Consider the following 20,770-nt stretch of genomic DNA (forward strand, 5'->3'; position numbering starts at 1 on the left):
TCATCATTTTCTGCTGATCTCTGGGCGTGACTACGAGAGCGGCTGGGCTCTCTGTCTGTGATTGCACTGCTCTCTAGTACATTGCCCCATATTCTACAGGACTGACTCTATTTTAGATAAAACATAAAGGAGGGAATGACCCGGGAGTCATTCCCATTTTTGTCTTTGCGCCCCGGCCGACTCAGCGAGGCCAGCAGGAGCACCCATAACAGCAGCAGAGGTACAGAACGACTGATTAACCGCATCTCGTTGCTAACTTACAAGTCATGGCAGACGGCTGCAATAGGGATGGTAACTGTCTCTGCTACCTTGCAAAGGCAAATGAATGCTGCTGTGTAGGACTGCAGTACCGCATCTGTCAGCGGCATCCAGTACACATAAGGACAGTGACAAAAGGCAAACGGGCTCCATGGTTGCCATGCTATGGCGTCTGCCAGGGCAATCACGGAAAAGGGTGTGAAATATTGTCTGCTGTGGCTTTCTCAGAGGAAGGAATGAATGACTACATTTACCCAGAATCACCCACGACACTGTTTTTGCACCATCATGCATTGGGATCTCAACCCAGAATTCCAATGGGCGGGGGAGACTGCGGGAACTATGGGATAGCTACGGGATAGCTACCCACAGTGCAATGCTCTAGAAATCGACACTTGCCTCAGTACATGGACACACACCGCCGAATTATTGTGCTTTGTGTGGCCATGTGCACTCGACTTTATACAATCTGTTTTACAAAACCGGTTTATGTAAAATCGGAATAATCCTGTAGTGTAGACATACCCTTAATAGCAAATGGGTGAGGAACAAAAGGAGGGGGAAGAGTTGTACTGAGGAGGGAGGGTGGAAGGATAGGAGCAGGAGGGGAGAGGGACAGGAGCAGAATGAAACAGAAGATGAGGGGAGATGAATTGTGCAAAGGTAGAGGATAGAAATGGGGGAAGGATGAACATGGGCAGGAGCATAGGGGTGTGGGGGCAGGCGCTGGAGAGGGAGGGATAAGAGCAGAAGGGGCTGGAGGGATGGGGCAGAATGGTCTAATCACTAGAACACCCTTCCCTACAGAACCTAGAATGGATCATAGTATGTTTGAGTCCCACATTCCTTTGTTGTCTAGCAAATAGCTGTGAATCCCACTGGCAAAGTGTCTCACCCCATCCCTGTGTTGTGGCCGGTCAACACAGATGATAACCCAAGGCTCTGTGTGGCCCTGCTACCACTAGAGGGGCACAGAGCACCACATGAGTCACTGTGAATTATACACTTCTCCCCAGAGCACTCGAATCCCAAGCTTTGTTTCCATAAGAAAGACACACTCTGAATGTGACTTCTGCATCTGAACACAAAATGGCAACTGTTTTGCAGCAGTGAAGTGAGTTCTCTTGATTTTAAAGAGAGAGTACTCAGAAAGCTGATGGAAGTCACATTCATTACTCACTTCAGAGCAAAGACTTAAAATCATGCAGTAACTCATCTATCTATGAGGTCACTGGGTGTGTGCGCGGGGGAACTTAGCATGCAAAATTAAAAGACAAAGAGGATATGCCTTGGTCAACTTAATTTCCTCAGTTACTGTATTTACACTAATGTATAGTGCCCACATTGTGTCCTTGGACATCAATAGTAAAAATATGCAGCCAAGTCTTCTCCTCCTAGGTTACAAATGCTGTATCACTTGCTAGTTATAACTTCCTCCTCCTTCATGTTTTACCAAATTACGTTCACATCACTGTGGTGTATTTAAAAAAGTTCTGCACTCTTGGTAAGTTAGCAATTAGTAAAATTATAATATTGCTTTTCACTTGTCTAGACACGGGCTCCATAGACCAACTGATGCCTTATAGTTAACTTTATGATACAGGCATTTTTTAAAGTTTCCTTTAGTTATAAGAGATATTGGCATAAAATCAGGAAATTTTTCTCAGGAATTTCTGTTGCTGCTTCCTTAACCCTCGCTTTTTGACTGTGGTGTAAGCTGAGCGGCATAGGGGTCAGGAAGGAATTTTCACTTCACAAATACTGCATTAAGATACCGGCCAAATGCATAATGAGTGTTTTTTTTTGTTTGGTTTTGTTTTTTTTAAGCCACCTTCCTCTGAAGCATGATTTCTAAGAAACATGATGTCAATCTATTGACTTATGGCCTGTTGAATTATGTCAGCTTTTGCGATTCTAATTCAGATTACTTTTTTTGGTCTGAATGTTTTAGACTCGTTTAACCTTAACTTTATATACAGATATATTGTATGCATTTAATTTTGTAATAATTTTTAAGTTAATAGTGCATTATGCATGTTTGGTTTATTTTACAGCCTATTCGACACTTGAAATATTCTTCCTTTAAGAAGTCTCTATTGGGCAGTGTGTCTGACAGTGGAACTGTAACGCTGTGGGATGTAAATAGTCAAAATCCATACCATAATTTTGAAAATGCTCACAAAGCTCCAGCCTCAGAAATCTGCTTTTCTCCTGTCAATGAGTTGCTACTTGTCACCATAGGTTTGGATAAAAGGATCATTCTCTATGACACGTCAAGTAAAAAGTAAGGATTATGTAACTTTTGGTAAGCATTATCTATCAGTGGATTGTATGGGAATTTGACTCAATTCTTGTAACTCCAAGAAGTACATTTATCTGTGATTAGAGGTTGTTAGTGTTTGTTTTAAAGTCAGACCACATTAAGAATGATAACTTCTAGATTGAATTCTCTAGAAAATAGTGGTTGTGCTCCAGTTAAATCCCTTTTTAGGGTGTGTTTATAATATTTTGTTAATGTGTAAGTGTACAAGCTTCACTAAAGGCTTGATCCAGTGCCCACTGAAGTCAGTGGGAGCCTTTCCACTGACTTAAGTAGGTATTTATCAGTCCTTAGAAGAATAAATATATTGCAAATCTGTAGCTGAATTACAAAAATCTGTATTATATAGTTTGCTGTAATTCTTCAGTGCTGTTGGGAAAGTCTAATTAAAAGTACTTTATTTTTATTTTTAATTATAACACCTTCCTATATTTCTCCTGTCTGAAGACTACTGAGAACTCTGGTAGCTGAATCTCCTCTGACAGCAGTAGATTTTATGCCCGATGGCACTACCCTGGCTATTGGCTCTTCCCGTGGAAAAATTTACCATTATGATCTAAGAAAGCTGACATCACCAGTAAAAACAGTCAGTGCTCACAAAACCTCTGTGAAGTGTATACGTCTTCAGTACAGTAGCACTTGTTCAAAGGTAAAACATTTTCCTTCTTTATTACTCACTTAGGTTAATAGAAGGAAAACATTAACTTTAAGTCTTCTAAAGAAATGTGTATGCTGAACTGTCAGTGTATCACAGGTGTCAACATAAAGGAGAATCAGATTTGTCAACACACCAAGAGAAATTGTATAGAAAACAAACATTAATTGTAGACATTTATCCATTTAATTTTCTTCTCATGAGCAAAGTTTAGTCTTAAACTCTTTGTGTGTGTGGCTATAGTGCTGTTCTGGGCCTCCACTTCACCCAAGGGGGAGTCTTGTGACACATCAATGTCTCTCTTAGTATGTCTACACTTGGAATGGGATGTGTGATTTCCATCTTGCATAGACATAGCATGTTAGCTCTCACTGAGGTGGCATACTGAAAATAAAAGTGTAGTTGTGATAGCATGGTTAGTGGTTGCACGGGTTAGCCATCTTGAGTTCAGACCCCACTGAATCCCATGGGTACATACATGGCATGCTTAGCCCATGCCACCAATCACTGCTGCCCATGTTACCATGGCTACACGACTACTTTTAGTGCTCTAGGATGATGAGAGCTAGCGCAAGTATGTCTACATGACATGGGAATCACTCCCCCAGCTCCTAGTGTAAACATACCCTTAGACTGAGTCTCCACGCTTCAGCATCCCAGTTTCTCACTGTGACTCTTCTAGCAGGGCCTGTTCAGTTTGCTCCCTGCAGAAGTTTTCTCTCCAGGGAGCTTTATAATCAGAAAATGTTTGCAGCAACGCAAGTCAACCTTTACCAAACAAAGTGGTGTTTATTAGTCAACGGGAACAGTGTATTGGGGAAATAAGGTAAATTAACAGAGAATGCCTAGTCTCATGAATCTAACCTAAACCTTATTCTCTCCTTGGAAGTTTTGGTTAAGTTCCACACAGGCCAGATTTCTCTGTTCCTGGCCTGGCAGAGACAGTCAGCCCCTGCAACATTTTTCTCTTTTGTACCTCAGTCTGAGACTTACTTCCAGCTGCTCCTGCCCACTTACCCCAGCCCGCTCTCTCTGCTGGGGTCTTTAATGGTTTTGTGTTCTTTTGAGTCTAGTCTTAGGCCTTGGAAAAATAAACTCACTACTCTGACTGGAGCTAGGCTGTGGGCATTTCCCTATTTAAATGGCTTCTCCCTTTCCTTAAGGACCCTCAGTATTCTCTCTGGAGGTATTTTATCTCTACTACTGTTCTATTTCGTTAGTGGGAAACGAACAAACAGTCTCCTTTGATTTAACTCCATGCAGTCAAGCAGAGTAATAGCAAGCAGGTAAAATAAGGCACACACGATATTAATAGAAATAGTACAAAATCTCTCACATTTGCTTGAAGACATCTGATTCCATACTTGTAATCAGAAACTGAGAGGTTGTATTTGTTTAGACCAATTTCTTGCAATTTAAACATTTTGTGAAACTTGTCCATGTTTTGAACAGGAAAAAAGAATTTGCGTATTTTTTTTTCCTTTAAGTTGGAGCACCAATAACTTCTTAAATTTGCTATTTCTCTTCAGTCCAGCTTTAATAAATGTTCTTCAAATAAACCAGCATCCAAAAGAACAGATGTTAAAGCGAGTAGTAATGTTGGAGGAATTCAGAATACTGGCATAATCAAAAATCTTACCTCTAACACACCAATTACAGTTTCACCCCAGCCCATGTCAACAATTGAGAGTAAAGGAGCAGATGTTGTTCAGGACAAAACAGGTAAGGAATCTGGTTTTTAGGATAGGAAATTATCTGAGTTTGTGAGAAAAGATTTGGGAGCTATACTTCACATGCTTTGGCCAGCCTTGCAGAATATCATTATGTCACCGTGAAATATTTGTATATGTTTGTGTATATAATTGGATTCAGCTGCCTTAACCATGAGACTATCCTTTCTCTTCCCACAGTTCCCTACCTCATTCACCACAGGCCTTCAAACTGCTGCAACAAATCAGGAAGGTATTGACCAACAATAGCCCCATTGCTAGATAACCTTAATTCAATCCCAGACTGGGTCCGTCCTGTGCACTGAATGGGGCAGGCGTCCTGTGGGGAAAAAAAACAGTATGAGATCGTGTAATTAAAGGCTGTACCTTATTGCATACACACAAGGGGGCCGAATTAAAGCCACAGGCAACATTAATTCTAACATTTTGTAAGTTTTTGACTTCACAACCTTAATTTTCTTCTTAATGTAGGGTTTTTTTATTTTATTTATAGCTTAGTACAGGAAGTGGCCGTTTTGCTCATTTACATTGTTAGTGATACAGGCAGTGTCAAACCTCAAAACAAAAGAATGTAAAAGTTTCTAGCCTACTTAGGGCTTGTCTAGACTAACAGTTAGTCCATGGCAATCTGGGTTGTAAATCTACCTCTCACTGTCTATGTAAACCCTGCTGCTGCTCACTAAAAGTTCCCTTGTGCACTTTGATGTATATCTCCTTGAAATGAGAATAGATCAAAGCAAGCTAGGGAATTTTTAATGTACAGCAGAAGGGTCCCTGTGGACAATTAGCACTAACAGCTATCTAGATAAACCTGCAGTGTAGTAGGTATGGCGCTATTTGTTTTTTCCATAAAATTGGGAGCAGTCACAATTTAATCACCATTGTGTCAATCTTGCACCCTAAAACTGCATGTGCTTATGATAGAATAGCTATGTATGAGCTGAAGGAACTGAGAAAGTCACTGGGTCCATGTGACATTACCCAAGATACAATCTGGACAGTTGAACAGCTGTGTCCCCTTAATTCTCTAGCCAGGGCTGCCTTTTACACTGCTTTGCTGTTAGAACATCCACTCCTTCCCCGTTCTCACAGTTTTTAGCATGCAAATTCACTCCCAGCTAAAATACATGAGCACTCTGACCAGTCACTCATGAATTACATACAGTGCAACATCCGCAAATTCTTAGTCCTAGCTTTGTCACCCCAGAAATGTGTGTCTTGTATTATCCAGGACACTACTGAACAATGCAAGCTCATAAAAAGTCCCCATCATTTCATCAAAGGAAAATGCTATATGTACTAGTTTTATCCCAAATCCAAACACACTGGTTAAGATAAAACAATAATATAAGTTTATTAACTACAAGATTTTAAGTGATTGCAAGTGATGATGCATGAAAGTCTGGAGTGATTACAAAATAAAAAAGTATTACGCAAGCTAATACCTAACTTAGCTTGTTAAGTGAACTTAAGATCAAAGATTTTTTTTGTCTCACTATATACTTCTATAAATTTCACAGGCTGGGTCTCCTTTCAGCCTGAGACCACTCCCCCTTAGCTGAGCTCTTCGAGAGTGGTTGATGTCAAGGCAGAGAGCTGGGAGGAGGAGAGGTGCAATCAAGTGTTTTCCTTCCTCTTCAGAATTCAGTTTCTTCAGCTAGAAACCTCCTTGCTGAGTCATGGTGACATGCAGTTCTCTGTGAATGTGAGGTTGAAATCATCCCTGGGGTGAAATGTAAACTTCTTGTTTACACCTTCCCCCCCCTGCTGGAGGATGGCCGCTAAAGTAGGTGATGGCCCTTTAACACCTGTCTAGGGTGATAGTGTGTCTTTTTGTCTCTGAAAAACTGATTTGTGATGTTACCCCAAATTACAACATATTTCAGTAACAATCATACAGTAGAATCTTATAACTTTGCATTTAGGGTCGCTACACATATTTTATCAGGGTAATGATATTCAGCAGATTATGACTTTTCAAATGATACCTCACAAGACATACTTTGTGCAAAATTTATAATTAGTCTTATAAAAGTGGTGACCATAATAGTAACCTGTCACAGTCCATTTTATATAATTAATCTTGTTGAGTTTAATTGGGGTAGAGTGATATAAAAGATTTAGATTACCTGTAGACTGTTTTGGTTCTGCATGAAATTATAAAATCATAAGAATGGCCATACCGGATCAGACTAATGGTTCATCTAGCCCAGTATCCTGTTTTCCAACAGTGGCTTGTGCCAGATGCTTTGGAAGAAACGAACAGAACAGAGCAGTTATCAAATGGTCCAATCCCTGTTGTCCAGTCCCAGCTTCTGGCAGTGAGCTATTTAGGGACACCCAGAGCATGGAGTTGAGTCCCTGACTATCTTGGCAAATAGACATTGATGAATTTATCCTCCATTAACTTATCTAATTCTTTTTTGAACACAGTTATGCTTTTGGCCTTCACAACATCCCCTGGCAATGAGTTCCACGGGTTGACTGTGTTTTTGTGAAGAAGTACTTCCTTATGTTTGTCTATTGTGTATTAATTTCATTGAGTGACCCCTAGTTCTTGTGTTATGTGAAGGAATAAAATAACATTTCTTTATTCTCTTTCTCCAGTCCATTCATGATTTTATACACCTTTATCATATCTATCTGTCCCTTGTCCATCCCTCCATCACCATTAGCCATCTCTTCTCTAAGCCTAGCTTAGAGGGCTCCGTGGAAAGACATTCCTCTGAGCTTTTTATTGTTAGCAGGGTTTTGTTCTAGGTGCAGTTTTTGTCCAAGCGGCTTAAAACATGGAATGCTTTGCAGGTTAGTTTTTGGGTTTTTTTTGTCCCCTGACCCCCCTTTCTAGCTCTCACTAGAAAGATAGCTGGGGACTATAGGATGAGAGTTAGGTTAGTTAAATCTACCAGGGAAGAAAATTATGGTGCAGCATATTTTGTGACATTTGTTTTAAAGGTATGCTCCAGTTTTTTTGGTTTTTTTGTTTTGTTTTTTAACTTTTGCATGAATACTGTTAAGCAGTTCCAAGTCTATCTTGCTTTTCATGCCACAGTATTTGTAGTGAAGAGAAGACTGAATTGGTTTTCTCATTCCTCTGGAGTTTATGCATCATACTTTGGCTGTGAGAAGTACTTACAGCTAGCGCTAAAGGTGCAGGAAGTTCTCTACATTTTTTTTCTTTTAAAATAAAGCTCACCACAAAGGCAGTTAATTCATGTGCCCTTATTGCATTTTTTTTTTAACGTTGTGCATTGATTTGACAGAGGAGATGACGCTAACTAAACACAGCACTTTTAATTAGCAGCTGTTTTGTAGGAGTTCTGGCCCTTACTCTGCAAGGAGGTAAATGCCATTGCCGTCTGAGGTATAACTTATTGAAATTTAACTTGAGCAAATTCAGTTCTGAAAAAATATTCTCAAGTCTGTTGAGCAAGTCTTTGAGGGGTTTCAAGATTCAGAAGAAATTTTTAATGATTTTTTTTTATGCTGCTAAACTTTCCCTCTTTTTAAATTAGAAGTATGTTTAATAACATTTATTAAGCAATAAGCCACTGCAGTCTATAGGAACACTGATTAATTAACCCTCTTGGGCATGCAGTGCAGTATGAGGTGAAGTAGAATTCTTCCTGTGTACCCAAGAAATGTCACTAACATTACTGCACCATCTGGAGAGTCTTCCTTCAGTTACAGCATGCACTTATTAAAGCATTTATCTTTCCTATTTAAAAACAATTACTTTTTTTTATGATTGAGTCCTAGCATACAAACAAGACCAGTTAAAAATTTAAAGAGTGCATGCTTGAAATTGGCATCTGGGTAATGCTATAAAATAACATATTTTCTTGTATATGAGCCCAAAACCCTGTGCTTAAGTTTTATGGAGTCTCCTTTGGGTGTTGGTGAGAGTAAACCTAGTAGGTGAAATAGTACACTGTTATCGCAGTATTAGATACAGGATAGAGCGGAAAGGAACCTAAGCGCAGAGAGAACACTGTATGTCAAAATATATCAAACTGACATTCAGAATGTAATCCAAATTACAAGTTTATGGATCTGATTATGCAAATATACAAGCGTATGAGTAACTTCACACACATGCATAGTTACACTGAGTTTAGTTGGACCACTTGCATGATTAAAGTTACTAGTGCGTAAATGTTTGCAGGACTAGGCCCTGTGAATGGATTTCACCCTGATCTGTGATAGATTCATAGGCATATGCATTGTTGTAGTCATGTTGGTCCCAGGATATTAGAGACACAATGTGGGTGAGTTGCCTTATTTCAACTGTGATACTCAGACCTGAAGAAGAGCGCTATGTGAGCTCAAAAGCTTATTTCTAACCAAGAAAAGTTGGTCCAATAAAAGATACTACATCATTCACCTTGTCTCATAGACTTTAAGGCCAGAAAGAACCATCATGATCATGTAGTCTGACCTCCTGCACATTGCAGAACCTCACCCACCTGCTTAACCTCTGGCTGAGTTACTGAATTCAAACCATTAAGTGACCTGTGCCCTATGCTGCAGAGGGGCACAACCACCACCACTCCCAGCATCTCTGTCAATCTGCCACGTTTAGGGTTGAGAAGGAATTTCCCCTCAGGTCCATCAGTTAGATGCTAAGCATCTTGGTGAGATCCACCAGCTAGACAGCTGGAAAAGAATTCTCTGTAGTACCTTAGAGTCCTTCTCATCTAGTGTCCAGTCTCTGGCCATTGGAAATATTTGCTACTAGCAGTCGCAGATGGGTCACCATGCCATTGTATCAAGTATCAGAGGGGTAGCCATGTTAGTCTGGATCTGTAAAAGCAGCAAAGAGTCACCCAAGAAAGCTCATGCTCCAATATGTCTGTTAGTCTGTAACATGCCATTGTAGGCAGTCTCATCATACCATCCCCTCCATAAATTTATCAAGGTCAATCTTGAAACTAGTTAGATTTTTTTGCCCCCACTGCTCCACTTGGAACACTGTTCCAGAACCTTATTCCTCTGACAGTTAGAAACAGTCATCTAATTTCAAGCCTAACCTTGTTGGTGACCAGTTTATATCTACTTGTCCTTAATTTAAATAACTCCTCTGCTTCCTTGACATTTGTCCCTGTCCTCTGTTCTTTCTCAATTCCTCTTGACCTGAGATGGATTATCTAGTGTGTCTGCATCTTGCTTAGTCTCTAGTTTTGCATTACTGTTTTTGTTTTAACCCGTTAGTTTTAGTATATTTCAGTTTTTTTGGTATGGTAGTTATTACACAGAACTCCTCTGTAAAATATTTCCTCCCTCACCAGCGGAGCCTCGGTGGCGGGGTGAGATTTGTTTTTTTGTTGTTGTTTTTTTTGTTGGGGTGTTCTGGGATCCTCATGATTAAAATGTTGGCTCTTCTGTGGAAATCCATCCTGGTTAGTGACAGACACTGTTGGTGAATCCACTCTTTAGGAGATACTCACATAATCGGCTGAGTGCAAGATCTGCACCTCTTCTAACACTAGATTAAATCAAGTTTCAGCTCCTAATGATGGAAATAGGCTTTGTGACCACCCTCAGGCCCAGGGAATCTCTCTGTACATTGGCATCTGAGTACTCTTGACTGGCCTGTTGACCTCCATTTCTTGGTCAATCCTTGACAGAAAAGACTGCAGAAGGTATCCCCCAGGCTCCTAAGAAAAGAAGTTCTTGTTCTCCTAGTAGAGAGCCTTCATCGAAAGGAGTCCGGTCGTCTCAGAGACTGTTTGCCCCAGAGACCTCCGGTTCCAAAAGGTGTTCCATGAAGGCTCCAAACTACTCCTGTATTGGAAATTCTTTGAAGACTTCCAGTTCTTCAAAACACCATGGTACCAGTCATACCTTGGTACTGAAACCAACTCAGGTACTATTAAAGCATGATAGATTTGGCAGAGGCTCCAAGCACTCTACTTCACAGAAGCCTGTGCCATCTTCAGACTCTTCAGTGCTGGTATCTGAGTATCTCAGATGTTGATACCCGTAGAAGAGAGGCTATCTTCATCCTTGATACCAGTCTCATCTAACAGGAATGTGTCTCAAATGTCAATGCCGTCAGTATCTGCCCCATCTTCCAAGCTGGGATCACAGAAGCAGGTAATTCTCTTGGTACCAACACCAATTTCTGCAGAGCCTTTATCTATTTTGGCTCATTTACACTTGGTACTGCAAGAATTTAGATATTCTAGAGCCTTGGTCATATAAGACGAGCCATAATCCTTCTTGTTAATGGGTTCCAAGTGTTTGTCTGCACCAAGATCCACTTGATCTCCAAGACAATATCTTTCACCGGTATCTCATAAATCTCCAGTACTGATTGCAACAGACAGGCAGTTGCATTTGCTTCAGGGGTCCTCTCCACCTTTGGACTAAATCAAGGATGATTCCTCAGACTCCCCAGTCTCTGTATAGGGGATCCCCAGTCTCTGTATAGGGGATCCCCAGTCTCTGTATAGGGGATCCTCTGACTGTTCTACAAGAGACATTCCTCCATCTTTCTATCCTGCAGGGAAATCTCAGAGGACAAATAATCTTATGCCCCTCTTTACCTGCACCACCAACATGTATCCTCCCTCCTTTGCCTTATGATCAACCTCAGTGGCCATACTGGAACCTCCGGGCTGTCTGCTATCACCAGTTCTTGAAGCCTCCCAGCTTCTCCCATGGAGATGGTTTAGGGACACTCTGCCCTATCCTCACTCCCTCCTTAAAAGCCTCGGGAGAAGTTTTTTGAAGACCATGAAGCTAGAGCAGACAAGGAGATGACATCACAAACTAATATTTCATCAACCTCATCAAACAAGGCCATAGTGCCACTTCCACCATCTCTTGCTGAATACTTTAAGCAGTTTTAGGAATTGATTAAATGTATTTCTCAATCATTATAGATTCTGCCAGAAGAGGTTCAGGAGTCCCAACATAAGTTTTTTGACTTTTTATGTACATCAACTTCTGGCAGAGAGGCTCTACCAGTGAATGAAACAAAACTGGACCCTAACAAAACCATCTGGCAAACTCCCGCCACTGCATACCTGCTTGCAAATGGGAGGACAAAAAATATTGCATACTGGTGAAAAATTCAGAATTCGTATTCATTCACCTAGTCAGTGAGCATAACACACAACATCAGATGAAGTCAACACACTGTGTCAAGGAACAAAAGCATCTTGACCTATCTGGACTTGAGCTACTTGTCAGTGACTCTACAATTACCAAGCCCTGATGGCAAAATACAACTACATCAATTATGATAAATTCAACAATTGTATTGATCACATCCCAGTAGAACACACTCACTCCATCTCTACTGCAGTCGTTATGCATAGAACACTGGGCTACAACTGTTTTAGCTTTTCTAGGGAGGTCCAAAATACTGTAGTGGATCTTCCTTTCTGTGAGCTTAAGCTCTTTTCTCAAATGAACCTCTTCTCACTTGAAAAGATTCCAGGGCCATGCTCAGTAAGTAAGAGAAATTTAGTAAGTTGTACTCGGCATAGAGAGCTTATTTGGTTTAATACTCTTTCTCCCATAGATCCACTGAGCCACCTAAAAGAAACCTAGCTATCAAAAGAAAACTATCCACTGTGACTATTGTAACCTTCACTGCCTAGCAGTCCTTGTCCTCCAAACGTCAATGTTGATGATTTGGTTAAGGGTACAGAACATCCCCCCACAATAGAATGGTGCAGCTGAAAATTCCGATCTGCCTCCCTCCCTTTGAAAACTGGTCTCCCATTTCCAACCAAATCATATCCAGCAAGTGGGTTTTGGAAGCCATAACACAGAGTTATTTCATTCAGTTCACCTCCATCTTCACCTTCCCCATCCCTTTTCAGGGACCCTTCTCACAAGCACCTGTTGAGACAGGAAGTCAACTCTCTCCTACGTATAGGGGCCATAGAAACAGTTTCAGCTAAACACAGAGGGAAAAGTTTGAATTCCAAGTTTGTATTCTGGTCCCATAAAAGAACAGAGGATGGAGACCAATATTAGCTTTTTGGATCCTAAACACCTTCATGAAATCACATACATTCAGGCTGCATACCCTCAGCTATAATTCCATTGTTAGATTCTGGGAATTGATTCTTAGCCCTCAATCTTCAGGATGTGTACTTCCATGTTTCAATTCACCCCTCTGATAGGAGGCTTCTTTGCTTTCTAGTCAGCGAGTCTCTTTCAGTATGAAGTATTCCCTTTTGATCTTTCCTCTGTTCCAAAAGTGTCCTCAAACATCATAGCAGTGGTAGCTGGTTGTTTGTGTTATCTGGGAATAATAGTCTTCCTTTACTTTGGTTGGTTGGTGAAGGGAGAGTCGTACAACAAAACTCAATGTCTCTGCCATCCATCTGATAATGTCTGTCTTCCATAGATTAGGATTTCAACTCAGGCTATGTCTTCACTACCCGCTGTATCAGCAGGTAGTAATTGATTTCTCAGGGATCGATATATCATGTCTCATCTAGACACAATATATCGATCCTCGAACGAGCTCCTATCGATCCTGGAACTCCACCAACCCGAACGGCAGTAGCGGAGTCGACATGGGGAGCCGCGGACATCGATCCCGCGCCGTGAGGGTGGTAGGTAATTCGATCTAAGATACTTCGACTTCAGCTACGTTATTCACGTAGCTGAAGTTGCGTATCGTAGATCGATTTCCCCCCCATAGTGTAGACCAGCCCATAGTATTGACAAGTCCACCTTGACTCTGGTTTAGCAAATAGATTTCATAGGGGCTTCTTTGAATTACATAACAGCCAGAGCTTATCTTATGAGGGACAGATTTATAACTCTAACAAACCTAATTTCCAAGCTACAAGTAGGTTCCCCAGACTTCAGCAAGAAATTGTCTTCCTGTGTTAGTTCTTATGGCTGCATGTATTTTTTGTAATAGACTACACCAGATTATGCCTTCGCTCCTTTCAAGGATGGCTCAAACAGTCTATATTCTGAACATACAGTCTAGACAAGCTCCTATGATTCCCTCACAATGAATTGGACTGACTCAGTGGATGGAAGGACTCCTCTAAAATCTGTGCAGGAGTCCCATTCTTCCCATTTCCTCCCACTGTCAGTATAACATCAGATGCATCCCTTCTGGGTTGTGTAGTGCACCTAGGGGATCTTACTAAGTGAGGGCAAGTGGTCTGCCCAAGAATCTTTTCTACACATTAACATTCTGGAACTGAGAGTAGTCAGGAATGCCTATATCTGCTTCCTTCCTTTAATCAGGCACAAGTCTATCAAAATCATAACTATATGCCCTGCTTGTTTTACATGAGTGGGGAAGTGAGATCTCCTTTTCTTTGGGCTGAAGCCATAAAGCTATGGAACTGGCACACAGGCAGTCACATCCTGATGTCAACATCTTACCTACTAGGCATACTGAACACCAGAGCTGACAGTCTCAGCAGGCATTTCTCCCAAGATTACAAGATGGAACTGGACTTGAGAACTTTCTAACATGCCATGTCCGAGAAGTGGATCTCTTTTCTACCACTCTCAACAACAAGGGCAGGAACTTTTGTTTGAAAGGAAGTCTGGGTCCCCTTTTTTTAAATGATGTCATCCTTATTCTGTGAACGACTGCACAGATCCTTCAATACCATTGCTTCTGAGAGTGCTCATAGAGCAAGAAAAAGCCAGAGTCATTTTAGTTGTACCAACTTGGCCCAGACAGGTCTGGTACCCTTACCTGATTTGCCTCTCTTCTTGTTCACCTGTTCCCTATGTGCTGTGCCAGGACCCTGGCTGCTCTCTTCAGCCCAGTTCCTCAGTGATTCTTAGGGATAGAGACTTCTACAGAAGTACAGCAGAAAGACATCTATGAAAAATGCTTACCTTCCGAAGTGGAAGAGATTTCACCATTCCTGTGTCTGATGACAGACTTTTTCTGTTTACTCTTCCCTTTCTGTTGTCCTTGACTATCTGTTGGAATAAAATAAATCAGATCTTGTCATGGTTCCGTCACGGTTCACTTGGTGGCTATGACAGCCTTTCATTTGTACATGGAGGTTTTTCAGTTTTTGCTCACTTCACGATGACAACATTTCTCGAAGGACTGATGATTTTTTTTTATGCAGATTAAGGAACCCACCCCAGTATGGGATGGGAATTTGGTCCTTAACTGTCTAATGAAGCCCTCTTTTGCACTTCTTCTGGCTACCTGTGCACTACTCCACCTGTCTATGAAGTCAGCCTTCCTGGTAGCCATCACTTTTGCCTGAAGGGTTGAATAAATGGGTGTTCGAAAGGCAGACCCCCACTTACTCACCATGTTCAGTCTCCTTCTAGGGTGATAGCCCATTCCACAAGGTCCCAGTCTACTTCTGTGGCTTTCATTTAACGACATTCTGGTCATTGACGTTTCAGAGCCATAACTTGGACCTCAGTACCTACCTTTTTCCAAACATTATGCTCTGATTCATTCTTCTAAAGCAAATGCTGTGGTTGGCAATGCAGTCTTCAGCGTTACATTCATCTCCATCATGGGATACTGCTTGGGAGTTACCTGAAGTGGAGCACACATAGGCCTGGTCTACGCTGCTGGTAGGGGGACTGAGTTAAGATACGTCAACGTCAGCTATGCTATTCTTGTAGGTGAAGTTGTGTATCTTAGATCGACTTAATCACTTTTTTTTACATCCTTGCGGCACAGGATCGACGGCCACCGCTCCCCCTGTCGACCCCGCTTCCGCCTATCGCCGTAGTGAAGTTCCTGAGTCGACGGCAGAGCGATTGGGGATTGATTTCTCTGCGTCTACACTAGACGTGATAAATCGATCCCCAATAGATCAATCACTATCCGCCGATCAGGCGGGTAGAGTAGATGTACTCTTAGGGACACTACTTGTAGAAGAAGTTTCCTTGTGCAGTAACTGGAATTTTTAAGATGTGTATCCCTGTGGGTGCTCCTCAGTGAGCTAGAGATCAACAAACATCTGTTCTCAAGCCATTATGGACAGACAACCTTTATACTACTGCAAGTGATCTAAAGTTATATTTAGCTTTGTTTTTCTATGCTGCTTTTCTAGGTTTAAAAGAGATGTAGAGGCTGACAGGCTTAGCCCATCCGTAACTATAAAGTCTGAGTTGGATCGATCTTGGAATATCCACCTTTTTGCTTCCAGTGAAAAATGACCACCTTTGGAATAGAGGAAACTTCAAGAATAGTTATCCTTTCTTTTATGTCTGTATCTTTCATTTCTTCTTCATTCTTGTAGAATTTTCAATTGAGACTCTTTTTTGGTTAAACTTTAAGATGACATAAGAATGGCTATACTGGGTCAGACCAGTGGTCTATCTAGCCCTGTATCCTGTCTTCCAACAGTGATCAATGCCAGGTGCCCCAGAGGGAATGAACAGAACAGGTAATCATCAAGTGATCCGTCCCCTGTGCCCATTCCCAGCTTCTGGCAAACAAAGGCTAGGGACACCTAGCTAACTGCTTATTTTCTAAACACTAGTTTTAGAGCTGGGGGTGGGGAGCAGCTTGAAGATGCACACGCATATATTTGTATATAATTTTAAATTGAACATTTAACAACTGTATATTTAAGCAGAGACTGCTTTTATTGCTGGATAATGTTGATAGGTGACTTTTCTCCTCCAAGCTTATAAAAGTACTTTACTTTTTGGGGAGTGAGGTGGGTTTTTTTGTTCTTTTTTTTTGTTTTTTGTTTTACTAATTTCCATTAATCCTGACTGCATCCATCAAGTAAACAATACATTTTGTGGTATTACCTGTAAAACTTAGTTTGAGCATTTGTCTCCATTAACAAGACTCCTTGTATAAATGGAAAAAGTCAACGTATATTTTTCTTTCACGTGTATGACTGGAGGCTGTTAATGAGGTAACTCTCTCACATGGAGGAATGTACAGACAAAGCTATCAGAGTTGGTTTTCTAATTTAGAATTGCTATAAGATAGCACAATAAAAGTACAGCAAACTTTGTTTTGCCTTTTGTTAGGGAAACTGCTTGGATTGATGTTCAGTTAGAGATTTTGTAAAGCAAGCAGAGTCTTATTTGATGTAATGAAACAGTAAGTCCCTAATAGAATGTTGTTGTTATCTTAAGGTTTTCCTCGTTGCGGCAGCATGAATGTAATTCTATCTAAAGAAACAGATCATGGGAAGAGTGTCAGTATGACTAACTTTGATGATCTGGGACGAGATAGTTTGGGTGACATGTTCTCTCCAGTCAGAGATGGTAAGTTGTTAATATTGAAACTTGTAAGATTAGTTACAATGCAGATGGGGAAAAACAAAACAAAACAAAACAAAAAAAACGAGGAGTCGTTGGGGCACCTTAGAGACTAACAAATGTGTTTGGGCATAAGCTTTCGTGGGCTAGAACCCACGTAATCAGATATATGAAGTAAGAAGCACAGGAGCAGGTATAAATACATGAAAGGATGGGAGTTGCTTTACCAAGTCTTGGGTCAGTCTAACAAGATAAATCAATTAACAGCAGGATACCAAGGGAGGAAAAATAACTTTTGAAGTGGTAGGAGAGTGGCTCATTACAGTTGACAAGAAGGTACCTGCTCCTGTATTTTTTATTTCATACATCTGATGAAGTGAGTTCTAGCCCACGAAAACTTATGCCCAAATAAATTTGTTAGTCTCTAAGGCCAGGTCTACACTGCGACTTTAAATCGGTTTAATGGCCGATATACCGATTTAACGCTGTATCCGTTCACACGACGTCGTCATTAATATCGAGTTAAACGGCTCCTTAAATCGATTTCGGAACTCCTCCCAAACGAGAGGAGTAGCGCTAAATTCGATAGTGATAACTCGGATTAGGGTTCATGTGGACGGAAATCGACGTTATTGGCCTCCGGGCGGCATCCCAGAGTGCAGCACTGACCGCTCTGGACAGCAATCTGAACTCGGATGCAGCGGGCAGGTAAACAGGAAAAGCCCCGCGAACTTTTGAATTACATTTCCTGCTTGTCCAGCGTGGAGCTCTGATCAGCACGGCTGGCGATGCAGTTTGAAATCGAAAAAGAGCTCCAGCATAGACCGTACGGGAGATACTAGGTCTGATCGCTGTATGGGGAGACAAATCTGTTGTATCCAGCTCCGTTACAGAACACGAAATGCCAAAGCGTTTGAATAAAAAACTCCAGGATACACAGCGCTGCGTGACAAGCGTAACGGGAAGCCAGAGACTCAAATGGACGCTCATGAAGGGAGGGAGGGGGTACTGAGGACTCCAGCTATCCCACAGTCCACAGCAGTCTCTGAAAATTATTTGCATTCTTGGCTGAGCTCCCAATGTCTGTAGGTTCAAACACAGTGTCTGGCGTGGTTCAGGGAACAGCTCCTCAGTTTATTTCCCCCCACCACCACGTGAAAAAAAAAAAGGGAAAGATTGCTGTGCTATGGCGTTTGCTCAATGCACTCCGCGAAAAAGGCGCCAAAGGGTTGTCTGCTGCCTTCACAAAGGGAGGGGTGAGGCTGTACCCAGCACCACCCGGGGCAGTGTTTTCTGCCCCATCAGGCACTGTGCTCTCAACACGGAAGTGGGAACTATGGGATAGCTGAGGAACAGCTACCCACAGTGCACCGCTCCTGAAATCGATGGTAGCTTTGGACCATGGACGCAAACAATCGATTTCGGGATCCCACTGTGGACGCGCTAAACCGATTTTATTAGATCTGTTTTGTCATATCGGTTTAAGCTAATTCGAAATAATCGTGCAGTGTAGACGTACCCTAAGATGCCACAAGGGCTTCTCGTTTTTTTTTGCTGACACAGACTAACACGGCTGCCGCTGAAACCTGTCACAGTGCAGATGAATTCTTGCTTGTGTGCTCTGTCTGGCATCATATTGTGCAATACTTCTCCATACAACAAGGCTCAGAGAGCTTAATGCTTTTAGTCTTGCACATATTGCACAGGATCCTATCTTTTTGCAGGCTTTGGAAAACTAGGATTTTTTTTTTTTTTTGAGTAGGCGGACAACAAACTTTTTTTCATAAGAGCATTTGTAAAAATGCAAGAGTTGGCTGTAAGAAAACATCAGTGTCGCGTATCAATAAAAATACTGCCACTGTGGTTATTTGAATACTTATTGTCCGAGATGGGCCTATGGTGCACAGTCCAGATCCAAAGTTATGGGATCCTAGTTGCATCTCAGACTCTTTCTCTGTGATGTATTTTGTAAAACTTATTAGAAACAAAAGTATGAAATAGACTAACATGGTGCTCAAATACCCAGAAGGCAAATTAATAAGAAAACAATCAGAGGCATTATTTTTATTGATTTCTAGGAGCTTATGTTGATGGAGAAGTTAGTGTAGTGCGTCTGCTTTCACCTTTGGGCTCTGATCCTGAAAGCAGATGCACTAGTGTGGATCTCTGCACCTGTATGCAATCCTATTGGAAGTCATGAATCTGTATAAATAGAGCCCTACAAATCTGCGGACCACTTTTGGATCGCAGATCAGATGCGGATACAAATTTTGTATATAGAGCACTGCAAGTCTGCGGATATCTGCTTTTATCTGTGGACCATTTCTGCGGATCGGATGCAGATACAAACTCTATATCCATACAGTGCTCTATCTATGAGTGCAAGAGTTCAGAATATAGAAGCTGTTCCTGTTTCATCATTCAGTTAAGTGCTTATTATTAAAATACTGTGTTGATGTAGAATACTGACACAGATTCAGTCTATGCAAGTTTTAAATTAACCTTTATTTTTGTCAATATTTTGTAGATGTTGCAGTTTACAAAACAAATGAAGATCTTCCAGGAAAAGGAGATGGTAAGTGTTTTTGCAGTGCATTTCTGTTTACTGTCAAGGCTAAAAACAAAACAAGCCTGGTTAGCCAAGGCATTACACCAGTTTTGTGCAGATATGATTCCATTGAAACCAAACCATCCATGCAGTCAAACATCAGTGGAACTGCACTGGTATAAAATGGACATAATAATGTCAGGGCCCATTATGTATAGTATTTGGTGTGCAGTGTAACAGCAAATCATAACTGTTTTAAGAAAAGCATTCCTGTAGGTAATCAGTAGTGCAGGATATGGGTTTTCTCTCCATGTTTGTGTGTTAATGAATACTTCAATGTAAGCCAGAAAAACCTTTTGTTTTCTCTCTCCCTTTCAGGTTTGGATTTTCAGCCCTACTTTCCTGGTTTGGATTTCCTCCCCCAGTTCAACACTGTGTTTCCCATAAAAAGAAACACAGTAGGTGCTTGCATGCAAGGGACACATTCTAGCCCATTACATGCATTTGTGAGCTCTCCTATTAAAGAAGAAGACGAGCATCCAAATCAAGATGCTGAAGCTACAAAAATAAATATTGGAAAACAGGAATCTAGAGAACCCTTGAAACAGGTACTCTATGCTAATTCCTCTCATAAGTGATTGTTTTTTGTTTTGTTAAGTGTCTGCCTGTTGCCTTTTACCTGCAATAAATACTTCTTTGGGAATTTGCCAAAAAAATGTTCCAGGTAAAGTGTACTAAACTGGCTGCAAAATAACCGTTAGATGTCACAATAACCTTGCAGTATCTCTCTTACTCCAGTTTAGACTATTCAGACATTTAAAGAGATCAAGAATCAGACTTAAAATGAATCACTTTTGAGGAGTCTCTTGTGATCTTGAGCAACATGATATGAGTTTACATCATTTTTAAAAAAGTCCTTGACATTATAATACTTCGAATCCAATGAAGACAAGCTATACTACCATGCAGAATATTCTTAATTTCTGGATATTAGGGAGCTATTATTTCTTGACTTAGAAAGCATTTTCCACAAAACTCATAGGACTTAGAAAGGG

At 41.1% G+C, this 20,770-nt stretch overlaps 1 protein-coding gene across 3 annotated transcripts in view; it reads left to right on the forward strand.

Annotated features, from left to right (window-relative positions):
- NEDD1 (NEDD1 gamma-tubulin ring complex targeting factor) overlaps positions 1 to 20,770 on the forward strand; it is a 68,679-nt gene that overhangs the window by 21,609 nt on the left and 26,300 nt on the right. For all 3 annotated transcript variants that reach the window (XM_032788543.2, XM_032788544.2, XM_075067169.1), the window contains exons 6-11: positions 2,313 to 2,542; positions 3,026 to 3,227; positions 4,763 to 4,955; positions 17,042 to 17,173; positions 19,695 to 19,742; positions 20,094 to 20,323. In XM_032788543.2, the coding sequence (XP_032644434.1) occupies positions 2,313 to 2,542; positions 3,026 to 3,227; positions 4,763 to 4,955; positions 17,042 to 17,173; positions 19,695 to 19,742; positions 20,094 to 20,323 (1,035 nt within the window). The remainder of the gene's footprint in view (positions 1 to 2,312; positions 2,543 to 3,025; positions 3,228 to 4,762; positions 4,956 to 17,041; positions 17,174 to 19,694; positions 19,743 to 20,093; positions 20,324 to 20,770) is intronic.

Source organism: Chelonoidis abingdonii, chromosome 1, assembly GCF_003597395.2.
Source record: "Chelonoidis abingdonii isolate Lonesome George chromosome 1, CheloAbing_2.0, whole genome shotgun sequence".
Lineage (NCBI taxonomy): Eukaryota > Metazoa > Chordata > Testudines > Testudinidae > Chelonoidis > Chelonoidis abingdonii.